Source organism: Ranitomeya imitator, chromosome 3 (assembly GCF_032444005.1).
Source record: "Ranitomeya imitator isolate aRanImi1 chromosome 3, aRanImi1.pri, whole genome shotgun sequence".
In the NCBI taxonomy this organism is placed as follows: domain Eukaryota; kingdom Metazoa; phylum Chordata; class Amphibia; order Anura; family Dendrobatidae; genus Ranitomeya; species Ranitomeya imitator.
This window is the reverse complement of record NC_091284.1, coordinates 363,251,605-363,273,854: the sequence shown is the minus strand read 5'-3', so window position 1 is coordinate 363,273,854 and position 22,250 is coordinate 363,251,605. Positions and strand designations below refer to the sequence as shown.

Genomic DNA, 22,250 nt, shown 5'->3' with positions numbered 1-22,250 from the left:
GATCGGTGAGTACTATCCTTTGTTCTATTTTCTGCATACTTAGTAATGGATAGGTGTCCTATTGACATTTTTCCATTAGTAAGTTGGGCTTGATGTCACCTAACAATACAAAGATGACATCAACCCCAAAACTATTTTCCCATGTGCCACTGCTATAGGGCAGTGGGAAGAGAGAGGCTGAGTGCCAAAATTGGTGCATGCTTAGAGATGCACCATTTCTGGGGTGGCTGATGGCTGGTGTTTGTAGCCAGAGGGGGCAATAACTATGGTTCCTTCCTAGGCTATAAGTATCAGCCCGCACCTGTCGGCATAGCCTTTTCTGGCTATTAATTATAGGGGGCCCCAGATAGTTTTTTGGGGGGTTCCCTCTATTTTAATAGTCCGTAAAAGCTAAATATACAGCTGCAGGCTGATATTCATAGCATGGGAATATCCATGGATATTAACTCCTTCCCGGGTTATAAACATTGGCCCCAGGCACTGGCTTTCCCTCTCTGGCTTAGAAAATTGCGTGGGAGGCCACGCTATTTTTTCCCAAAAAAATCATCTTTTATGAATTACATACATGTCCCCTAATTTGCACACACACTATTCTAATTGTATTAGTCACTGACATCTACAGTTACGTCCATATTAGTGTTCAGCGATACCGTCCGATACTTGAAAGTATCGGTATCGGATAGTATCGACCGATACCCAAAAAGTATCGGATATCGCCGATACCGATATCCGATACCAATACAAGTCAATGGGACACCAAGTATCGGAAGGTATCCTGATGGTTCCCAGGGTCTGAAGGAGAGGAAACTCTCCTTCAGGCCCTGGGATCCATATTAATGTGTAAAATAAAGAATTAAAATAAAAAATATTGATATATTCACCTTTCCGGCGGCCCCTGGACATCACCGCGGGTAACCGGCAGGCTTCTTTGTTTAAAATGAGCACGTTTAGGACCTGAGAATGACGTCGCGGCTTCTGATTGGTCGCGTGCCGCTCATGTGACCGCCACGCGACCAATCAGAAGCCGCGACGTCATTCGCAGGTCCTAAATTCCTAGAATGAGGAGTTTAGTGCCTGAGAATGACGTCGCGGCTTGTGATTGGTCGCGTGGCAGTCACATGAGCGGCACGCGACCAATCAGAAGCCGCGACGTCATTCTCAGGTCCTAAACGCGCTCATTTTAAACAAAGAAGCCTGCCGGTTACAAGCGGTGATGTCCAGGGGCCGCCAGAGAGGTGAATATATCAATATTTTTTATTTTAATTTTTTATTTTACACATCACTATGGATCCGATACCGATTCCCGATACCACAAAAGTATCGGAACTCGGTATCGGAATTCCGATACCGCAAGTATCGGCTGATACCCGATACTTGCGGTATCGGAATGCTCAACACTAGTCCATATATATTTGGACAGAGACAACATTTTTCTAACTTTGGTTATAGACATTACCACAATGAATTTTAAACAAAACAATTCAGATGCAGTTGAAGTTCAAACTTTCAGCTTTCATTTGAGGGTATCCACATTTAAATTGGATGAAGGGTTTAGGAGTTTCATGGTATGTTATGAAAATGCAGAAAAATCTTGAAATGAGAAGGTGTGTATATATATAGTACAGACCAAAAGTATATATATATATATGTGTGTGTCACTGAAATATGTATATATGCACAGCACAGACTAAAAGTTTGAACACACCTTCTCATTTCAACATTTTTCTGTATTTTCATGACTATGAAAGTTGTACATTCACACTGAGGGCATTAAAACTATGAATTAACACAAGTGAAATTGAATACTTAACAAAAAAGTGTGAAACTACTGAAATTATGTCTTATATTCTAGGTTATTCAAAGTAGCCACCTTTTGCTTTGATGACTGCTTTGCACACTCTTGGCATTCTCTTGATGAGCTTCAAGAGGTAGTCACCGGGAATGGTTTTCACTTCACAGGAGTGCCGTCTCAAGTTTAATAAGTGGGATTTCTTTCCTTATAAATGGGGTTGGGACCATCAGTTGTGTTGTGCCGAAGTCTGCTGGATACACAGCTGATAGTTCTACTGAATAGACTGTTAGAATTTATATTATGGCAAGAAAAAAGCAGCTAAATAAAGAAAAACGAGTGGCCATCATTACTTTAAGAAATGAAGGTCAGTCAGTCCGAAAAAATGGGCAAACTTTGAAAGAGTCCCCAAGTGCAGTGGCAAAAACCATCAAGAGCTACAAAGAAACTGGCTTACATGAGGACCACCCCAGGAAAGGAAGACAAAGAGTCACCTCTGCTTCTGAAGATAAGTTTATCTGAGTCACCAGCCTCAGAAATCGCAGGTTAACAGCAGCTCAGATTAGAGACCAGGTCAATGCCACACAGAGTTCTAGCAGCAGACAAATCTCTACAACAACTGTTAAGAGACTTTGTGCAGCAGGCCTTCATGGTAAAATAGCTGCTAGGAAACCACTGCTAAGGACAGGCAACAAGCAGAAGAAACTTGTTTGGGCTAAAGAATACAATGAATGGACATTATACCAGTAGAAATTTGTGCTTTGGTCTGATGAGTCCAAATTTGAGATCTTTGGTTCCAACCACCATGTCTTTGTGCGACGTAGAAAAGGTGAACGGATGGACTCTACATGCCTTGTTCCCAATGTGAAGCATGGAGGAGGTGTGATGGTGTGGGGGTGCTTTGCAGGTGACACTGTTGGAGACTTATTCAAATTTGAAGGCATACTGTACCAGCATGGCTACCACAGCATCTTATAGCGGCATGCTATTCCATCCGGTTTGCGTTTAGTTGGACCATCATTTATTTTTCAACAGGACAATGACCGCAAACACACCTCCAGGCTGTGTAAGGGCTATTTGACCTAGAAGGAGAGTGGTGGGGTGATGGGAAGCACTGTGGCTCAGTGGATAGCACTGCAGCCTTGCAGCGCTGTGGTCCTGGGTTCTAATCCCACCTTGGACAACATCTGCAAGGAGTTTGTATGTTCTCCCTGTGTTTGCGTGGGTTTCCTCCCGGCACTCCGGTTTCCTCCCACACTCCAAAGACATACTGATAGGGAATTTAGATTGTGAGCCCAATCAGGGACAGTGATGATAATGTGTGCAAAACTGTAAAGCGCTGCGGAATATGTTAGCGCTATATAAAAATAAAGATTATTATTATTATTATGGGGTGCTGCACCAGATGACTTGGCCTCCAGTCACCAGACCTGAACCCAATCGAGATCGTTTGGGGTGAGCTGGACCGCAGAGTGAAGGCAAAAGGGCCAACAAGTGCTAAGCATCTCTGGGAACTCCTTCAAGATTGTTGGAAGACCATTCCCGGTGATTACCTCTTGAAGTTCATCAAGAGAATGCCAAGAGTGTGCAAAGCAGTCATCAACAAAAGGCGGCTTCTTTGAAGACCCCAGAATATAAGACATAATTTCAGTTGTTTCACACTTTTTTGTTAAGTATATAATTCAACATGTGTTAATTCATAGTTTTGATGTCTTCAGTGTGAATGTTCAATTTTCATAGTCATGAAAATACAGAAAATTCTTTAAGTGCAGACTTTTGGTCTGCACTGTATGTATATATTGCTATTCTATGTGTATATGTGTATTCTATCTTTTTAGTGATTTTACGGTAGCCGCATATAAATTACCGGCTTTCAAAGGACATCGGTGTGTAAACATCGCACAGCACTTGCAAGATACGATTGCTGTGCGAGTGATGTGTGATTTTTTTCTCACACCCATTGACTTCTATTGCGGGATGTGATCCGTTTTCTGATTACAATCGCAGCATGCTGCAATTTTTTTCCAGCCCAATCGTGATCCGATCCGAGCTGGAAAACAAAAAAAAAGGATGAGGATATGATCATAGAATAACATTGGTCCGAATTCAATCAGATTATTTATCGGATTGAATTTGTCTGATTTCATCATAAGTGGGAATGAGCCCATAGGGAATCAATTATTTCAATGCAAAAACATTATTTGGAATTTACTACTTGATATGGTTTCACAAAAATTTAGAAAAATCCACCCACCTATGCTCAAAAACCAAACATTTCATTCTCTGACTATTTCATCCATGCTGTTCATATTACTCAAGTGAGTATGGCTTAGTTTAGATAATTCTTCTTAATCTCATAACAAATCCGCAAACGTCTTTTTCTTTCTTCTGGTGAATACATTAAAATTTTGAATAAGCTGTCTCAGGAATCCCTTAACTAGACCTAAAGAAGTCCTCTGTTTTATATACTTGGTAGACACAACATTTTGCCACAAGCCCAATGATCTTGAGAGTGTGCAAACATGCAGAACATATTGATCCTCCTGGGCAGACGGCCACGTCCCCTGTATAGATATGCACATTAAAACTGCTGGCCAGAAACAATAGCAATTGTACTACATGTATACAGTGGGGAAAAAAAGTATTTAGTCAGTCAGCAATAGTGCAAGTTCCACCACTTAAAAAGATGAGAGGCGTCTGTAATTTACATCATAGGTAGACCTCAACTATGGGAGACAAACTGAGAAAAAAAAATCCAGAAAATCACATTGTCTGTTTTTTTATCATTTTTTTTGCATATTATGGTGGAAAATAAGTATTTGGTCAGAAACAAACAATCAAGATTTCTGGCTCTCACAGACCTGTAACTTCTTCTTTAAGAGTCTCCTCTTTCCTCCACTCATTACCTGTAGTAATGGCACCTGTTTAAACTAGTTATCAGTATAAAAAGACACCTGTGCACACCCTCAAACAGTCTGACTCCAAACTCCACTATGATGAAGACCAAAGGGCTGTCAAAGGACACCAGAAACAAAATTGTAGCCCTGAACCAGGCTGGGAAGACTGAATCTGCAATAGCCAACCAGCTTGGAGTGAAGAAATCAACAGTGGGAGCAATAATTAGAAAATGGAAGACATACAAGACCACTGATAATCTCCCTCGATCTGGGGCTCCACACAAAATCCCACCCCGTGGGGTCAGAATGATCACAAGAACGGTGAGCAAAAATCCCAGAACCACGCGGGGGGACCTAGTGAATGAACTGCAGAGAGCTGGGACCAATGTAACAAGGCCTACCATAAGTAACACACTACACCACCATGGACTCAGATCCTGCAGTGCCAGACGTGTCCCACTGCTTAAGCCAGTACATGTCTGGGCCCGTCTGAAGTTTGCTAGAGAGCATTTGGATGATCCAGAGGAGTTTTGGGAGAATGTCCTGTGGTCTGATGAAACCAAACTGGAACTGTTTGGTAGAAACACAACTTGTCGTGTTTGGAGGAAAAAGAATACTGAGTTGCATCCATCAAACACCATACCTATTGTAAAGCATGGTGGTGGAAACATCATGCTTTGGGGCTGTTTCTCTGCAAAGGGGCCAGGACGACTGATCCGGGTACATGAAAGAATGAATGGGGCCATGTATCGTGAGATTTTGAGTGCAAACCTCCTTCCATCAGCAAGGGCATTGAAGATAAAACGTGGCTGGGTCTTTCAACATGACAATGATCCAAAGCACACCGCCAGGGCAACGAAGGAGTGGCTTCGTAAGAAGCATTTCAAGGTCCTGGAGTGGCCTAGCCAGTCTCCAGATCTCAACCCTATAGAAAACCTTTGGAGGGAGTTGAAAGTCCGTGTTGCCAAGTGAAAAGCCAAAAACATCACTGCTCTAGAGGAGATCTGCATGGAGGAATGGGCCAACATACCAACAACAGTGTGTGGCAACCTTGTGAAGACTTACAGAAAACGTTTGACCTCTGTCATTGCCAACAAAGGATATATTACAAAGTATTGAGATGAAATTTTGTTACTGACCAAATACTTATTTTCCACCATAATATGCAAATAAAATGTTAAAAAAACAGACAATGTGATTTTCTGGATTTTTTTTTCTCAGTTTGTCTCCCATAGTTGAGGTCTACCTATGATGTAAATTACAGACGCCTCTCATCTTTTTAAGTGGTGGAACTTGCACTATTGCTGACTGACTAAATACTTTTTTGCCCCACTGTATATCTGACTAGAGAGTATGTATATGTATATGGACTTGTATACTTGAAAAGTTGGTACAGAAAAAAGTAAAAATTGGGCTTTATTTATAGTTTTTAAAAAAAAAAACAGATGGAAATTTTTTTGTTGGGTTATGTTCATTCATATTTTTTAATTGCTGCAGATTTTAAAGCAAACTGTGGGCCATTTCACCTCAACCCCAAGGCAAAATCCAGAGAAATCACATTGAAAATAAGTAGTAAAGCCACAACTGAACCCTTTCAAAGACATTTCAGAGGTGCTTTTTGCAGCATGGTCCATCCATTTTTCACTGAGCTGTCATACCATCTTTCAGTAAGAATCGCCAACTTCTCACTTGCTTTAAGTATATATTATTTAAATTTCTATATTGAATGATAATACAGCATATACTGTAATTCTCAGCAAAATATGTTCTGCCACAAATGTATGAAGGCAAACTTTTCTACAAGTCGTTACATCTTACAGATCTATGCTGACACCCCATTGGCCAGAAGTTTATGATACTACTTTATTCCTACATGAACAGTCGTGTGGCTTTCTCCAATCTTATCATATTCACTTTGTAATCTCAAGTGGTCGATTGGGTCTTTAGCTCCTGCTATTCCTCGCTTCTTTCTCTGCTCCAGCCTTTTCTAGGGATAAGAAAATCTTCTGATATTCAAATTTTCCAGCTTTGTTGAATTTGGCCAGTAACTTAAATTCCCAGCAAATTGATCCACAACAAATCTAAAGTATTACAAAGCTTCCATATGTTTAGAGTGCACCAAAGCTTCCACAAGCCCCTCTGAGGTCTCCTAGGACTGTATACAACCCTCTTTAAAGGGACTCTGTTAGCACTAAACGACTGCACAAACCAAGTCTGTTACAAGCCCCCAAATATAACAGAAAGCATGGAAAGTCTACTTCTAAAGCAGATAGATGAAGCTGCAACCCATAATGAGGTCCTGGTTATGGGGGACTTTAACTACCCGGATATTAACTGGGAAACAGAAACCTGTGAAACCCATAAAGGCAACAGGTTTCTGCTAATAACCAAGAAAAATCATCTTTCACAATTGGTGCAGAATCCAACCAGAGGAGCAGCACTTTTAGACCTAATACTATCTAATAGACCTGACAGAATAACAAATCTGCAGGTGGTTGGGCATTTAGGAAATAGCGACCACAATATTGTGCAGTTTCACCTGTCTTTCACTAGGGGGACTTGTCAGGGAGTCACAAAAACATTGAACTTTAGGAAGGCAAAGTTTGAACAGCTTAGAGATGCCCTTAATCTGGTAGACTGGGACAATATCCTCAGAAATGAGAATACAGATAATAAATGGGAAATGTTTAAGAACATCCTAAATAGGCAGTGTAAGCGGTTTATACCTTGTGGGAATAAAAGGACTAGAAATAGGAAAAACCCAATGTGGCTAAACAAAGAAGTAAGACAGGCAATTAACAGTAAAAAGAAAGCATTTGCACTACTAAAGCAGGATGGCACCATTGAAGCTCTAAAAAACTATAGGGAGAAAAATACTTTATCTAAAAAACTAATTAAAGCTGCCAAAAAGGAAACAGAGAAGCACATTGCTAAGGAGAGTAAAACTAATCCCAAACTGTTCTTCAACTATATCAATAGTAAAAGAATAAAAACTGAAAATGTAGGCCCCTTAAAAAATAGTGAGGAAAGAATGGTTGTAGATGACGAGGAAAAAGCTAACATATTAAACACCTTCTTCTCCACGGTATTCACGGTGGAAAATGAAATGCTAGGTGAAATCCCAAGAAACAATGAAAACCCTATATTAAGGGTCACCAATCTAACCCAAGAAGAGGTGCGAAACCGGCTAAATAAGATTAAAATAGATAAATCTCCGGGTCCGGATGGCATACACCCACGAGTACTAAGAGAACTAAGTAATGTAATAGATAAACCATTATTTCTTATTTTTAGTGACTCTATAGCGACAGGGTCTGTTCCGCAGGACTGGCGCATAGCATATGTGGTGCCAATATTCAAAAAGGGCTCTAAAAGTGAACCTGGAAATTATAGGCCAGTAAGTCTAACCTCTATTGTTGGTAAAATATTTGAAGGGTTTCTGAGGGATGTTATTCTGGATTATCTCAATGAGAATAACTGTTTAACTCCATATCAGCATGGGTTTATGAGAAATCGCTCCTGTCAAACCAATCTAATCAGTTTTTATGAAGAGGTAAGCTATAGACTGGACCACGGTGAGTCATTGGACGTGGTATATCTCGATTTTTCCAAAGCGTTTGATACCGTGCCGCACAAGAGGTTGGTACACAAAATGAGAATGCTTGGTCTGGGGCAAAATGTGTGTAAATGGGTTAGTAACTGGCTTAGTGATAGAAAGCAGAGGGTGGTTATAAATGGTATAGTCTCTAACTGGGTCGCTGTGACCAGTAGGGTACCGCAGGGGTCAGTATTGGGACCTGTTCTCTTCAACATATTCATTAATGATCTGGTAGAAGGTTTACACAGTAAAATATCGATATTTGCAGATGATACAAAACTATGTAAAGCAGTTAATACAAGAGAAGATAGTATTCTGCTACAGATGGATCTGGATAAGTTGGAAACTTGGGCTGAAAGGTGGCAGATGAGGTTTAACAATGATAAATGTAAGGTTATACACATGGGAAGAGGGAATCAATATCACCATTACACACTGAACGGGAAACCACTGGGTAAATCTGACAGGGAGAAGGACTTGGGGATCCTAGTTAATGATAAACTTACCTGGAGCAGCCAGTGCCAGGCAGCAGCTGCCAAGGCAAACAGGATCATGGGGTGCATTAAAAGAGGTCTGGATACACATGATGAGAGCATTATACTGCCTCTGTACAAATCCCTAGTTAGACCGCACATGGAGTACTGTGTCCAGTTTTTGGGCACCGGTGCTCAGGAAGGATATAATGGAACTAGAGAGAGTACAAAGGAGGGCAACAAAATTAATAAAGGGGATGGGAGAACTACAATACCCAGATAGATTAGCGAAATTAGGATTATTTAGTCTAGAAAAAAGACGACTGAGGGGCGATCTAACCATGTATAAGTATATAAGGGGACAATACAAATATCTCGCTGAGGATCTGTTTATACCAAGGAAGGTGACGGGCACAAGGGGGCATTCTTTGCGTCTGGAGGAGAGAAGGTTTTTCCACCAACATAGAAGAGGATTCTTTACTGTTAGGGCAGTGAGAATCTGGAATTGCTTGCCTGAGGAGGTGGTGATGGCGAACTCAGTCGAGGGGTTCAAGAGAGGCCTGGATGTCTTCCTGGAGCAGAACAATATTGTATCATACAATTATTAGGTTCTGTAGAAGGACGTAGATCTGGGTATTTATTATGATGGAATATAGGCTGAACTGGATGGACAAATGTCTTTTTTCGGCCTTACTAACTATGTTACTATGTTACTAAGTGCAGATGCTTGGTGTTCCAAAGGCAGGGTCAAATCTTTAAATCAGGGGTGGGGAATCTTTTTTTCTGCCAATGGCCATTTGGATATTTATACCATCCATCAGGGGCCGTACAAACTCCGCCCACAAAGTACATCCTGACTCTGGCACTGGTGTCAGGACATAATCTTTCGTTGCATGCCCTTCAGTGTTCAGTGGTGAACACTGTGTGTGTGTGCTAACTGAGCACGAAGGAATTAATGAGCTGGTTGTAATCAAAATTCAGCTCCCTGCCCAAGAATGCAGTGCCTGAGTATCTGCTCGGGGGGCCTGATAAAAGGTTATCAAGGGCCATAAATGGCCCTGGGGCCTGAGGTTCCCCACCCCTGGTTTAAATACACCTTTTCAGCTGCTTGTTTGCCATCTTTCTCCTTCCCACTCTGACTCTATGAATGTCAATGATGCCAATCAAAGAAAAGGGAAGGTGGATATTGAGGGAAAACAAGTAGATGGGAAGGTGTATTTAAATAATTATTCCCGCTATGATGCCCTGAGTGCCTGTTAATGGTTAGAACAGTTGTTCTGTGCTAAATGAGACCCTTTAGCTCACGCACTGCCTCAAACACACTGCGGATCTAGCTGTCAGTGAGTGTGGGGCGTGGTTACAGCTGCCGCTCCTTGTATACTGAGCAGTGACTGAAGCCGCTCTTCTACGACTGAAAGCCGTAGGGTGCTCAGAGGAATAAAGTTAATTTTCTCCCTGTAGTCAGGGTTTCAGTGCAGTAGAACACTATTGTCTGCAGGTTAAACCCATATCTAAAGGTTAATGGCGTTTCTTAACGTGGCAATTTCTCCTTAACATAATTCCATCCTCTGAAAAACATTTCACAAAAAATATGGTAGATAAAGCTAAAACTATGACAGGCCCAACAGGCGGCAGGTAGCAGGATTGCTGTGGCATGTACAATAGTCAAATCAGCCTAATAAAACAGGTGTGGAAAAAATTAGCACTATGTTTGGCATGCATACTTTGTGAGATAATTAATGTATAAAGCTGCTATTTTTTGCATGTGTTTTTATTTCTTTTGTAGCACAATTTCTTCATTGAGCACAAAGAATAAGTAAATGACGCTAGGTAAGCATAAAAAAGCTGTGATTTCATCCTACTATCCAGATTCAAGATGATACGGCTGCTGTGTTTCCTGCTTCTGCTTTTATACAGACTAGGGCAGTCTCTCCTAATTGGCTATGCTGTACCATGTGATGTGATATATGCAAGGCATTATGGAGGAGCCCATCTGACCATGCCCTGTTCTCTGACTGTTGCAGTCTTCTGTAATGTGTAAAATGCAATGGCCATTTTTGGTAACTCATATTTCTAATATTGTACTAATGCTTTTGGCAATTGCTGCTTGTGCAGTGTCTTAACGTATGCTCAAAGTTTAAAGACATTTGTACGCCTTATTCCTCCCATGTGGCAGGCTTTAGGGTAATTTTTAATTTACACTGGTCAGTTGTGTATGACGATTCTGAAGAGAATTAGGTAGTGGCTGCACCAAGAAATCCCTATCAACTGTGATACTGGATAATGTATATGAGTAAGGAGACAAGCACTGGGACTATGATCAGTAAAATATAGCATATATCTGATCTGCTACTTATACACACTGACCTATGTAGGATTTTAAACAATTTATTTCTTAAGTAGTGAATTAAGTTATTTTTTTATGGTCTTTAGATGGATTTTTTTGTTGACTTAGGCAAATTGTAATTAATGACAGTGGCGGATTGCACTGAGCAGTGGGAGATTTCAGCAGTGAGCTATTTCAATCTCTTGCTTGGCTAACTTAAACTTTCAAAAAAATGATACAGTAATTCTGACATGTTTTCGAGGTAAGTACACCAGTTTCATGAGGTATAATAAGTCTTTTTAGCAATGTATGCAGATTTTATTGTGAAATTTGGTGGCATATCACCTTTAAACATTTATTTGTCCTTGACCAGATTCTTTGTTCAGGCTTGTTCTACTTACATTGGAGCACCATGTATTTTAACTAGTGATTTTTTTCCTTCAACTTCAGCAATCTATACAATATTTATAAGGAGTAGGACCTAGCAGTTCCAAGTATTTTATATCTAAATGTACTGAGAAATGAAGGTGAAAGCTATAATTTTACATAAATCTGCATCATTCACCTTTAGCAAGCATTACCTTTAAGATGGGAATGTCAGCTTGTGGACAATTTGCATGAGGCTAATGTCTGCCTTCTTGACATTTCACAAAGTATGTTAATAGAATTCTTTTTTTATTGATTTCAAAATGTTCTTGAATAGAATAAGATGCAGTGGTGTCATTGTAAGTCCGCGTTCACAATACTATATTCGGTCTTAGTACTGTCAGTGAAAAAAAGGGAAAGCACTCAGATCAATGTAATTCAATCGGGCTGTTCAGATGTATATTTTTTTATACTGATGGAATATTGCAGAGTTTGCTAATTTCTTCCATATGTTGGATGAGACTCGATAAGTCAAGCCTATGGGTGCGTAAAACAAATCGGATCCTATATGGATCAATCACACATTTTTATGGATACATTGCAATTCTTTAACATAGGAAACTGTATTTGGTCTTGTAAGACCATGCAGATTGCCTATTGAGGACAATATAGATGTAAATCAATGTTTTTTCCTGGATGAAACACAGATTATTTTTCACAAGCTCATGCAAACCTAGATTAAGAAATTTCTGCCACATCCCATTAGAAGAATGTGAATTTCTAGATATTTCTCTTGAAAGTGGAGTATATAGGTTAAAAGTTCTGTGACAGCTATTCAGTATTCCATCAGAGCTGACTTTCCCTGTGCTGGAATGGTAAGATAGCAGCTGATCGTTGTGTGATGTGTGTATTGATTAGTATTATTTTATATCCTTTGAACTCCTCTTTGGAGGATACCGGCAAAGTTAGGTGCTCTGCGTGATGTTGTGATGCACAGCTGCATCTGCTATTCTGTGACCTGGCTCGCCCTACACACCCAAACATCAACATGTTAGGGAATGTTAGGTTAGGCTATGGGTTGAACTAGATGCACTTAAAGTCTTCCTTCAACCTTAATCACTATGTTACTATGACACACCCAAACATTTAGGCTATGTGCACACGTTCAGGATTTCTCACAGAAAATTCCTGAGAAAAAACAGACATTTTCTGCAAGAAATAAGCAAGAAAACCGCATGCGTTTTTGCCGCAATTTTGACGTGGTTTTGACGCGTTTTTGACGCGTTTTTTCCCGGACACATCCCAATGCATTTTGTAGTGGGAAATCCACAAAAAAAAAAACGCAAAATTAATGAACATGCTGCGGTTTTTACTACGATGCGTTTTTTATGCGGAAAATACCGCATCATGTGCACAAAACATGCAGAATTCATTCTAAAAGATGTGATGTTTATTGTATGCATTTTTTTTTTGTGGTTTTATAATGTTTTAATCGGGAAAAACCGCGACAAAAACCGCAACGTGTGCACACAGCCTTAAAGGCACAGTTCAGGCCTGGTCATTAAAGTAGTAGCTGGTTGGGTTGCTTAAGTAGTTGCTAGGGGACTGACCAAGAAGGCATATGAATCTCTGCCTTACCAGGCCAAGCTGATGGCCTGTGATAGCCTTGGATCTATAAGATCCTTGTGATACTACTTACTAGAACTGAGCTGGTGGTGAAAATTGCCACAAGGTGTTCTAAGATTTTTTTTTCAGGGTGGTGTAAATGGCTCATTTAACCATAAATTCCATCAATGTTTCATCAGTATCTTCATGAAGCCTCACTTCTTTCTCTAATACCTCCATTCTTTTCCATCACTTTATCTCATAACGTCCACTTCCAATGATTTTTCTAATGAATTAATTGAGATCTAAACATATCCATCTTGGCTAATGGACAGAACAATAGACATTTTTCCAACACCTCCATCTCTTCCCACACTAAGATGTGTTAGGCGATATTAACAATCCCCACCATTTTTAATGTATTCTCATCTGGAAATTCACTACAACTATTAGATGTTTTTATTCTGATGTTTTTTTGGAGGGACTGTTCCTCCCCTCTTCCTTTCCCCTTCTCAATATCTTCATTTTTTTATTCTCCCTATTTGGGCAAAAAAAATGAGTTAGTTTCACAAGGTTTTTTCAAAACGCCATCACACTTTCTTTGGTCTGATATGTCCTCTGCAGATTCTATTCTCCCACCCCATGATTTTGTTTTGGCCTATTGGTGAGTTTGGGAGCCTCCATACTTCTTTTCATAAAACTCTAAAACTAACTCTAAAATAGAGAAGGAAGGGGAAATTTCTCCTTCAATGAACGGTTCTTCTAATTCTGACCAATTTATACCAATGGTCGTACGGTTCCTATCCCCAAAGCCATCATCCATATTTGGACCTTCTCCCCATGGACACAAATATTTGAACCTGTTAAAGAAAATGTGCTGTGTACATTATTTGGCCCCAACTTTTCTCTATTGATAAACATTGCCATCCCATTGCCTTGTGAGTCTGGCCCTGTCTCATTGGTCAAGCTTACAACCTTAGGGGGTTTATAAGAAACCTCTGAGGGTCTATGACATTTTTTCTTTGTAGCTGGATTTGGAGTTATTGCATCCAAGTTCAGGGCGGCCTGTGTGGAAGCAGCAGGTTGACCCCAGAGTATTGAAGGCTTCATTATTCATGTGAATTGCTTCTATTCCACTCACAAATTGTAAGTGCTATTTGTTTTGTTGTATTTTCTCTTCTGCCTGTTAGGAAGCGTTGTATCGGTTGCTACTGTTGGTACCATAAGTGATAACGTTTCGATTCTTCTGTTACATAATCTCAGCAGCCAATTACTAAACTCAGCAGTCACATACCAAACATGTGTTAGGTTAATAACAGAATCACCAAAGCCAGTGCCGCCTTCGGGAGACTGCGTAAGAAAATCTGGGAACGAAGGGGACTCAGCCTTACCACCAAGCTGAAGGTCTACTGCGCGGTGGTCCTCACCACACTTCTTTATGCTAGTGAGACCTGGAGAGTGTACAGCCGGCATGCTAAACAGCTTAATCATTTCCACATGAGTTGCCTCCTCAGACTCCTCCACATGAGGTGGCAAGACAAGGTCCCGGACACAGCAATTCTGGAACAAACTGGGCTCTGCAGCATTTACACTCTCCTGCTGAAAGTCCAAGCCAGGTGGGCTGGACATGTGGTCCGAATGCCTGACAGCTGACTACCGAAACAACTGCTGTACGGAGAGCTGTGCCAAGGAAAGCAAGCAGTTGGGGGGCAGAAGAAGCACTATAAAGACTGCCTTAAGGTGTCTCTCAAAAACCTGGAAGTCAACACCAATGAATGGGAAGAGCTTGCCCTGGATCGTCCAGGTTGGCGGGGCAGGATCACCTCAGGAGCACGTGCAGCTGAAGATAGGAAAGTCTGTGACACAAAAAGAAAGCGTGCTGTACGCAAGGCACAAGTAGAATCTGGTGTACTGACCACATCTGCTTTCGTATGTCAAGTATGTGGGCGAACTTTCAGGGCCCGGATTGGACTCATCAGCCACCTCCGGACCCATAACTATTAATTCTCTTCTAACCCTGAAGTCATGGTCATCTTCGAAAACGAAGGACGAACATCACTCACTACTGGTGGTAAATTCAGAGTGTGAGAGAGCCAAATCAGCAGTGTATTTAAGGTGTAACTAATTTTTCAACTACAAAGCAGATTCTGTAAAATCATGGAAAACACCCTTGACACAATTGTTTTGCTGGTGTTGAAGTGGGGGTATTTTATGCCCTGCAGTAATATTTACTTATCAATACTCTATAATGTGCTGGAACACAAATAATTTTTGATCCCTACAATGTAGAGAAAATATATGAGATATGAAGTTTCTTCTTTAGCTTCGGAATGTAAAGTGTGACATGTAACAAAGTGGTACTAGATTAATTACCGTCATAAATGGTAGCATTACACTAGCAATTAGGCTCTAGCATGTTGTGCTTTTAGTAGAAAGTACAGCAAATGAAAAGAATTTAGTAATTACCAGTAATTATTATCTTTCAGATGAATATCTGGATGGCTTATTCACATTAACAATTTGTATTACTAGTCACCCTTTTGATCTATTGCTCTATCAAATGCCCAATCAAACTGTTTCCTTTCTGACACTTCATTTTATTAGGTTCATCTAGATTCATCCTCAATTTTATTCTTCCCAACCTTTTTTGTCTTTCTGCTTTGCAATTATTTTTTTTTTAAACGTATGCTAACAAAATTTTTTAAAATGTTTACATTATTAAAGGGGTTAAAGGTCCTGTCAAGAACTGCAACTAAACAGTTTTCAAAGCTTGTGTCCAAAGATGTAAATACGCTTGTAGTCAGGATGATTGGCAGCAACCATCAGCACCCGAGACTGAACTAGGAGTCATGTGTACTACGGTATATAAAAAATTCTGAATATCAATTTTGCACTCAAAGGAGCACTCCCATCAAAGTTTTTATCCTCTTAATATATTGCAATCATCATATTATATAGCACTGTGTTCTTACAATTGCTCATTTTGCCCTTCTACCCGATTAATTCTTCTCTATTCCATTAGATCTATGACATCATGTGATTAAAACACCACTAACCGAATCCTTTTAAGCTCCAGGAATTCCCTTTTATCTGCATGAGTCATCTTTAGAACTACAATCCTGTGTCACTGACAAAAGGAAACAAGAAAAAGATATAAAAGCAAAATGTTCAAGAGCACCTGGGTCAGGAATTGAGAAAGAGATGGAGCTGGACTGCCAGGGACTTTTCAGTGATGTAGCATTGTATTTCTACTGATGAATCATTCAAAGAAAGAGACTTCTTGTTTCTTATAGAGCTTAGAAAGATTCATCTAGTCAATTTTTAATCTTATGATATCATAGACTTTATGGAAAACAGTAGAATTAACTGGGTAGAAGGGGCAAAATTAGAAATTCTAAGTACATAGTACTATGTAATATGATGATTACAATATATTAGAGGATAAAAGCTGTGATGGGAGTACTTCTCTAATGTTAATGTTTGATGTGCAAATGATGAAAAAATAGAAACATTTTCAAATCATTATTCTGTATTGAGTATAAGCACCCCAAATACAAATACATGCACTTCGAACCTTGGCTACAATAAAAAAGGTTATTAATGGTTGTCCTAGGAATTTTTTGCCACACTAAATGTACTCGAGTACTTAAATCATCAAGATTCCTGTTGGCAACTTACTTTGCAATTGCGGACCAAAGACATCTTACATGTGCTTGAAGGGAGATAAATCCGAGACGCTGCTGGTATCACACTAAGGCCGTGCTGTAGTTCACAGTAGGAGAAGCAAAATGAGGCCAAAATGAGGAAAAATATTATTTGGGAACATTGCAGGGCTCAGAATTGAAGGAGCATCATTTGACTTTTGGAGTGAAAAATTGTCTGGAATTGATAGCAGAGACCATGACGCCTTTGCAGAGCCCTTGATGTGCCTAAACAGTGGAACCCCCTTTCCCACAAGTGACCCCATTATGGAAATTATACCCCTCAAGGGACTTATTTAGAAGTAAGGTGAGCACCTTAAATCCACACAGGAGCTTTACAGAATGTTATAATATTGAGCCGTGAAAAGGATAAAATAAATTTTTCCGGCAAAAAAGTTGCTTTAGCCCAAATTTTTTCATTTTTCACAAGGGTTACTCCAACTAGCAACTCTTTTTTAGGCAGAACCAAACAATTTACAAAACTTGTGTCAAACCTATTGTCAATTAATATTTTGTTTTTATAATTTAAAAATATTCTTTATGTCTATGGATTTGGCTTCTAAAAATGATAACGTTATCTAAACTATAGGTCAGAAAAGCTTCAAAACTAATCTGTTCAGCAGGATCTATGCTTTTCTCCTTCTAATGTATTGCCTCGTCTTGTTTTTCTTCTCAGTGATTACACTCCTAATGCATACCTTAGCTTTGGTGTACTTTAATGCTGCCCACACATCCCATAGTACTATTCTCAGCATTGAGAACAATTGAAAAGTCTCTGCACTTCTTCACCAAACACAGCATACAATACACAGGAACACTGCAGCTGTAACCTCCCCTCATTCCTTCTTCTTTGTGTACAATGTAATAGATCAGTGTGGACAAGATTTGTCGTTGCTGAATATAAGGGAAAAGCTGCAGGTAGGAGAGGAAGGGGGTTATACAGAAAAGTGGAGAGATATATCAAAGCCTCAACTGGGTTATCATCTCACTGCCTCCAAAATTGTGTAAAAAGGATACTTCAATGAATCTATTTCAAGGGCTTTGATTTTAGACAGTATATGACTCTAAACCTTAATTTATCACATTATGAATGGCCATGATTAGATTATGTGCACAACAAACCTCTAAAGCAGGGGTGTCAAACTGCATTCCTCAAGGGCTGCAAACAGGTCATGTTTTCAGGATTTCCTTGTACAAATAATAAGTTGGTGATTAAATTATCACCTGTGCAGTACAAGGAAATCCTGAAAACATGACCTGTTTGCAGCCCTCGAGGAATGCAGTTTGACACCCCTGCTCTAAAGGACAATTAGGTGCAACAAACCCCTAAAGAACATGAAAAACGAAGGTGATCAATTACTAATTGAAAGTACAGATTGAATGTGGTTGAAATTTTGATGTCTTTGATTTCAGCCATCAGATTGTTAAATCACTATTTTTCAGTCACAGAGAACAAATATATTTAGCTTTTACGCTCTAAATTTAAAATAAGATTCTGGTTGACAATATCGGTGGCAAGGACTGTATGGTAGTTTATAAGATGACTTGTGGAAATATACTGCTTGTTTCATGGATAAAGCAATGATGAGATGATTATTAATTAACAAAGGCCTTTAGGGACCTTTATGAGAAATATGGGAAAGGAGAGTAATTACAACTTAGCATTATGCTAGAACACTGAGTGATGATTTATAAGTCTTGTTAATTGTCATAAATGTCCTACTTTTATCTACAGGCCCAGTGGGAAGGGCTGACCGGACGAATTGTGTTCAACAAAACCAGTGGGCTCCGAACAGATTTTGATCTTGATATCATAAGTCTCAAGGAAGATGGCTTAGAGAAGGTATTAACAATTGACTTATTGCATGTAATGTCACCCTGATATTGTGTCACTCTGATCTCCTACATCCAAAAATGACCCCTACTGCTACCCTATACACATTTCTGGTTAAGAATATTTTTCAATCCACTCAACATTCAATTGTTACTGGTGAAATAAACACCGTTCTAATACAGTTACCCACTGTCAAACTTTATCAAATCTATAGGTGTTTAAAAAGCATAGTTGTTATTTGTTATACAATTCAGTTCAATTCATGTCATTTTATTAGCTCAACCGGGTTTAACATAACTGTAGTGATGTGTTTAGATAGAATTTATCAGGTTGGTAGGGGGAGGTGGGGGCTATTGTGAAACCTGATAAAGGACTCCAAAAGCTGTCCAAAGCTTTGCTTCCTTTATCTGGGATCCAAGAGGTAGCATTTCTCCTTGCGGAGAGTGACATGTTAAGCATGACGAGATGAGGAGACTTTTAAGCCTCAATACTTCCTTTATCTGAAATTCTGATGTATACAATAAAATTGCATCGATTATACTCAAAACCTGTATTGCTGTTCCTAGTCTTTGGATTTACACAAAATCCAGATCCCTTAGTGGTCATATCCAGCACACAACGCTAAATGAGACCTCCAGATACTTTCTATAAAGTAGTGGATCGGCTTGTAATATTGGAAAGGCAAAAGAGCAAGTCATTTTACCAGTCCACCAGTCACTAAATATGTTCTACATAAAAACCAGATACAAATATAGTTTACATGTATAACACCATATATATATATATATATATATATATATATATATAAATATATATATATATATAAATATATATATATATATATATATATATATATATATATATATATATATATATATATATATATATATATATATGTTATGGATTTGGTGCTCTTGTATTCTAAAAATGCAGTACCTAATAACAAGTGGTTTATAATATAAACATTTTTTTTAAATATATCTTTAAAAGGATAAGCAGTTGACATTTTTGGGTGACTGTTCTTTTTTTAGAGAAGTAATATGAGCATGGAAGCCCTGGGGAAAAAGTTAGTAATCTTTATTGAATTAATTTACATGTTGATTGGATGGAAATAACTATTCTTTGTAGCAATTGAGGGCCAGGAATAGTCTCTCTGATTGAAATTGCATGCTATTCTTGTACGTTAGAGTTCCCACTGGTAAACAGCGTCTAGGAAAATGGTACAAAGTGGCTTAGAAAAAGGTAACATGCTTTTTTTATGAAAAGTAAAGCTCACAGTTGAAGACTAATGTGAATAAGAGCGGATATAGAAAGATTGAAGACAATTACTTGAAGAATCTGTAATATAAAGGTAGGAGCGTCACTCTGTCCGAAGCCTTTATAGACTGCGCAAGCGCGACTCTACTAGCGTTAGATTATAGACACAGTGTCCGTATTCAAGAAAAAATGGCGCCGGAAAGCGCAGACTGCGCTGGCGCCGAAATCTGTGCCACAATCCCGCCCATATCACTTAGTTTTCACCCCCACAGTGTCCCCACGCCTCTGATTCAGGCCCATAAATGTCCCCCTGCTCCCGGAATCAGGGGGCGTGGGGACATGGAGGACACGATCCCGCCTTCATGACGTTGCAGCAGATCATGCCACAGCAATTACTTACGCCCCCTGATTCCGATGAATGTCCCCCTGCTACCGGTATTGGCACCTGCGCAGTCCGCGCTTTCTGGCACCATTTTTTGGATACTGCAATGTGTCTTCAAGAAAATGGCGCCAGAAAGCGTGAACTGCGCAGGCGCCGATTCAGGGAGCAGGGGGACATTTATGGGCTGGAATCAGGGGTTGTGGGGACACGGTGGACACGATCTGGCCCTCATGATGTTACTTACATACATCTGAAGAGACACTGCTGCGCTGGCACTGGCGCCGATTACTGAGTCACAATCCTGCCCTCTCATGATGTCATGGCATTTCCGCCCACATTAATGATTTCATTACAGATATCAGGAGCATGTATAAGAATATCTACACTATAAAATACGTCAGCAAAGCTACCAAGTAACTTTCTAAAGAATATATAACACATGTCTGTGGAGCAAGGCAGCCACTTTCGACTCAATACCGCCACAGTGTCTGTTGCCATCACTGATTAAAACAGAGGCGCAGGATGGGAGCAGCACATGACAGGATGGGGACCATATACTAATATAAATGCTCGCCACCCGGGCGTAGAACGGGTTCCATAGCTAGTTTTTAATAAACAGTGAAGTCAATTAATGGGAGAAAAATATACTGTAGGTAATGTAATATACAGTTTAAAGCTACGTGTCCACAATCAGGAATAGTAGCATTTTGGAAGCAGCATAATTTCACTGAGTCTAAAACTCTGCATTATGCGCACTTTTCTTTTGGAATTATGCGGATTTACCACATCTAATGACAGTCTATTCAAGGAAAGTACACAAAGGAGTCAAGCATCTCCAATACAGAAATTTACACACTACAGCTTGGAAACTCGTCTGGCAGGTGAGTTTACGCAGTGTTAAAAAGAAGCACAGTGGGCATGGGATTTCTATAAATCCCATCCACTTTGCTAGTAATGTTCAACAAAGCGTTTTGGGCGCAGCAAAAATATGCGGTGTCCAAAACTCTACTATTTTTGATTGTGGATACGCAGCCTAATGTTGACAGTCATTTACAGAAGTGCTACTTCTGACTACAAATGTCTTCACAGGCGTAATGTGTACAATTTTAATAGAAGTCACGGCTACATGTTGTGTACAGTAAGGAAAGACAGTGGTGGTTAAATTTGTAGAGTGTGATAATAAAAATATATATTATTTAACCTAAAAATCAACCCTTAGAGGTTTAATTGTAAATAGTCTGTTCACTGCTGGAAGTGAAGGGGCTAAATTCAGTGTGTCTGGTGGTCCAGATTAGAAAAAAAGGATAATGTTTTGTAGCTTGTAATCAGCTGGTTATGCTAATAGCAGAAATGTTGCATTTTGAGTGTGTGTATGTCTTCCCTCTCTTATTGATTGCTGCCCATGGCGGCTCTCCATGGTCCCTCAAACACAGATTGCTATCCATGTCCTGATCTCTCACATAATGCTCCACATGCACTTGCCCGTTAGATAGATTGATCCCTATCGCCACCTCTTTTATAGACTGCTCCCTATGCTCCATTGATTTTTTCCACCTCTGTTACACAGATGACTTCCCGATGCCTCTGTCTTCTCACAGATTACTCCGAATATCGTCATTCTTGCTACTACTTCACATGTTCGCTCTTCACATAAAATGCTCCTTATACCCTTATCTAAAAAGACAGCAATCTATGCCTTCTCGCCATCACAGATTCTTTCACGTGATTCCTTCCTCTATCACAGTACCTTCCAATGACTTGGTCATCCATAACAGGATGCAGGATTAATTTTTCAGCTACCTATTTCCTCCCTACACTGATCATAGAGATTAGGTGAGCGAGAAAATTCTTAATCAACTTTTGAAAATTGTGTAACGTAACTGGAGACTGGACGCTCATTCAGTTATTCAGCCGAGAAAAAGGAGGAATGGAAATAAAAATCCTAAATAGGTTTGATCATGTTCCAAAGGAAAATTTTAGTAGCAGTTGGAGCACTGGATATTTTCGAAAAAGTTTTCACTT

The 22,250-nt window shown here is 39.6% G+C and overlaps 1 protein-coding gene across 1 annotated transcript in view; it reads left to right on the top strand.

Annotated features, from left to right (window-relative positions):
* The window catches only part of GRIK3 (glutamate ionotropic receptor kainate type subunit 3), a 900,786-nt gene that overhangs the window by 586,082 nt on the left and 292,454 nt on the right, over nucleotides 1–22,250 (top strand). Inside the window, exon 8 of the mRNA XM_069756890.1 lies at nucleotides 18,491–18,598. Within this exon, the coding sequence (XP_069612991.1) occupies nucleotides 18,491–18,598 (108 nt within the window). The remainder of the gene's footprint in view (nucleotides 1–18,490; nucleotides 18,599–22,250) is intronic.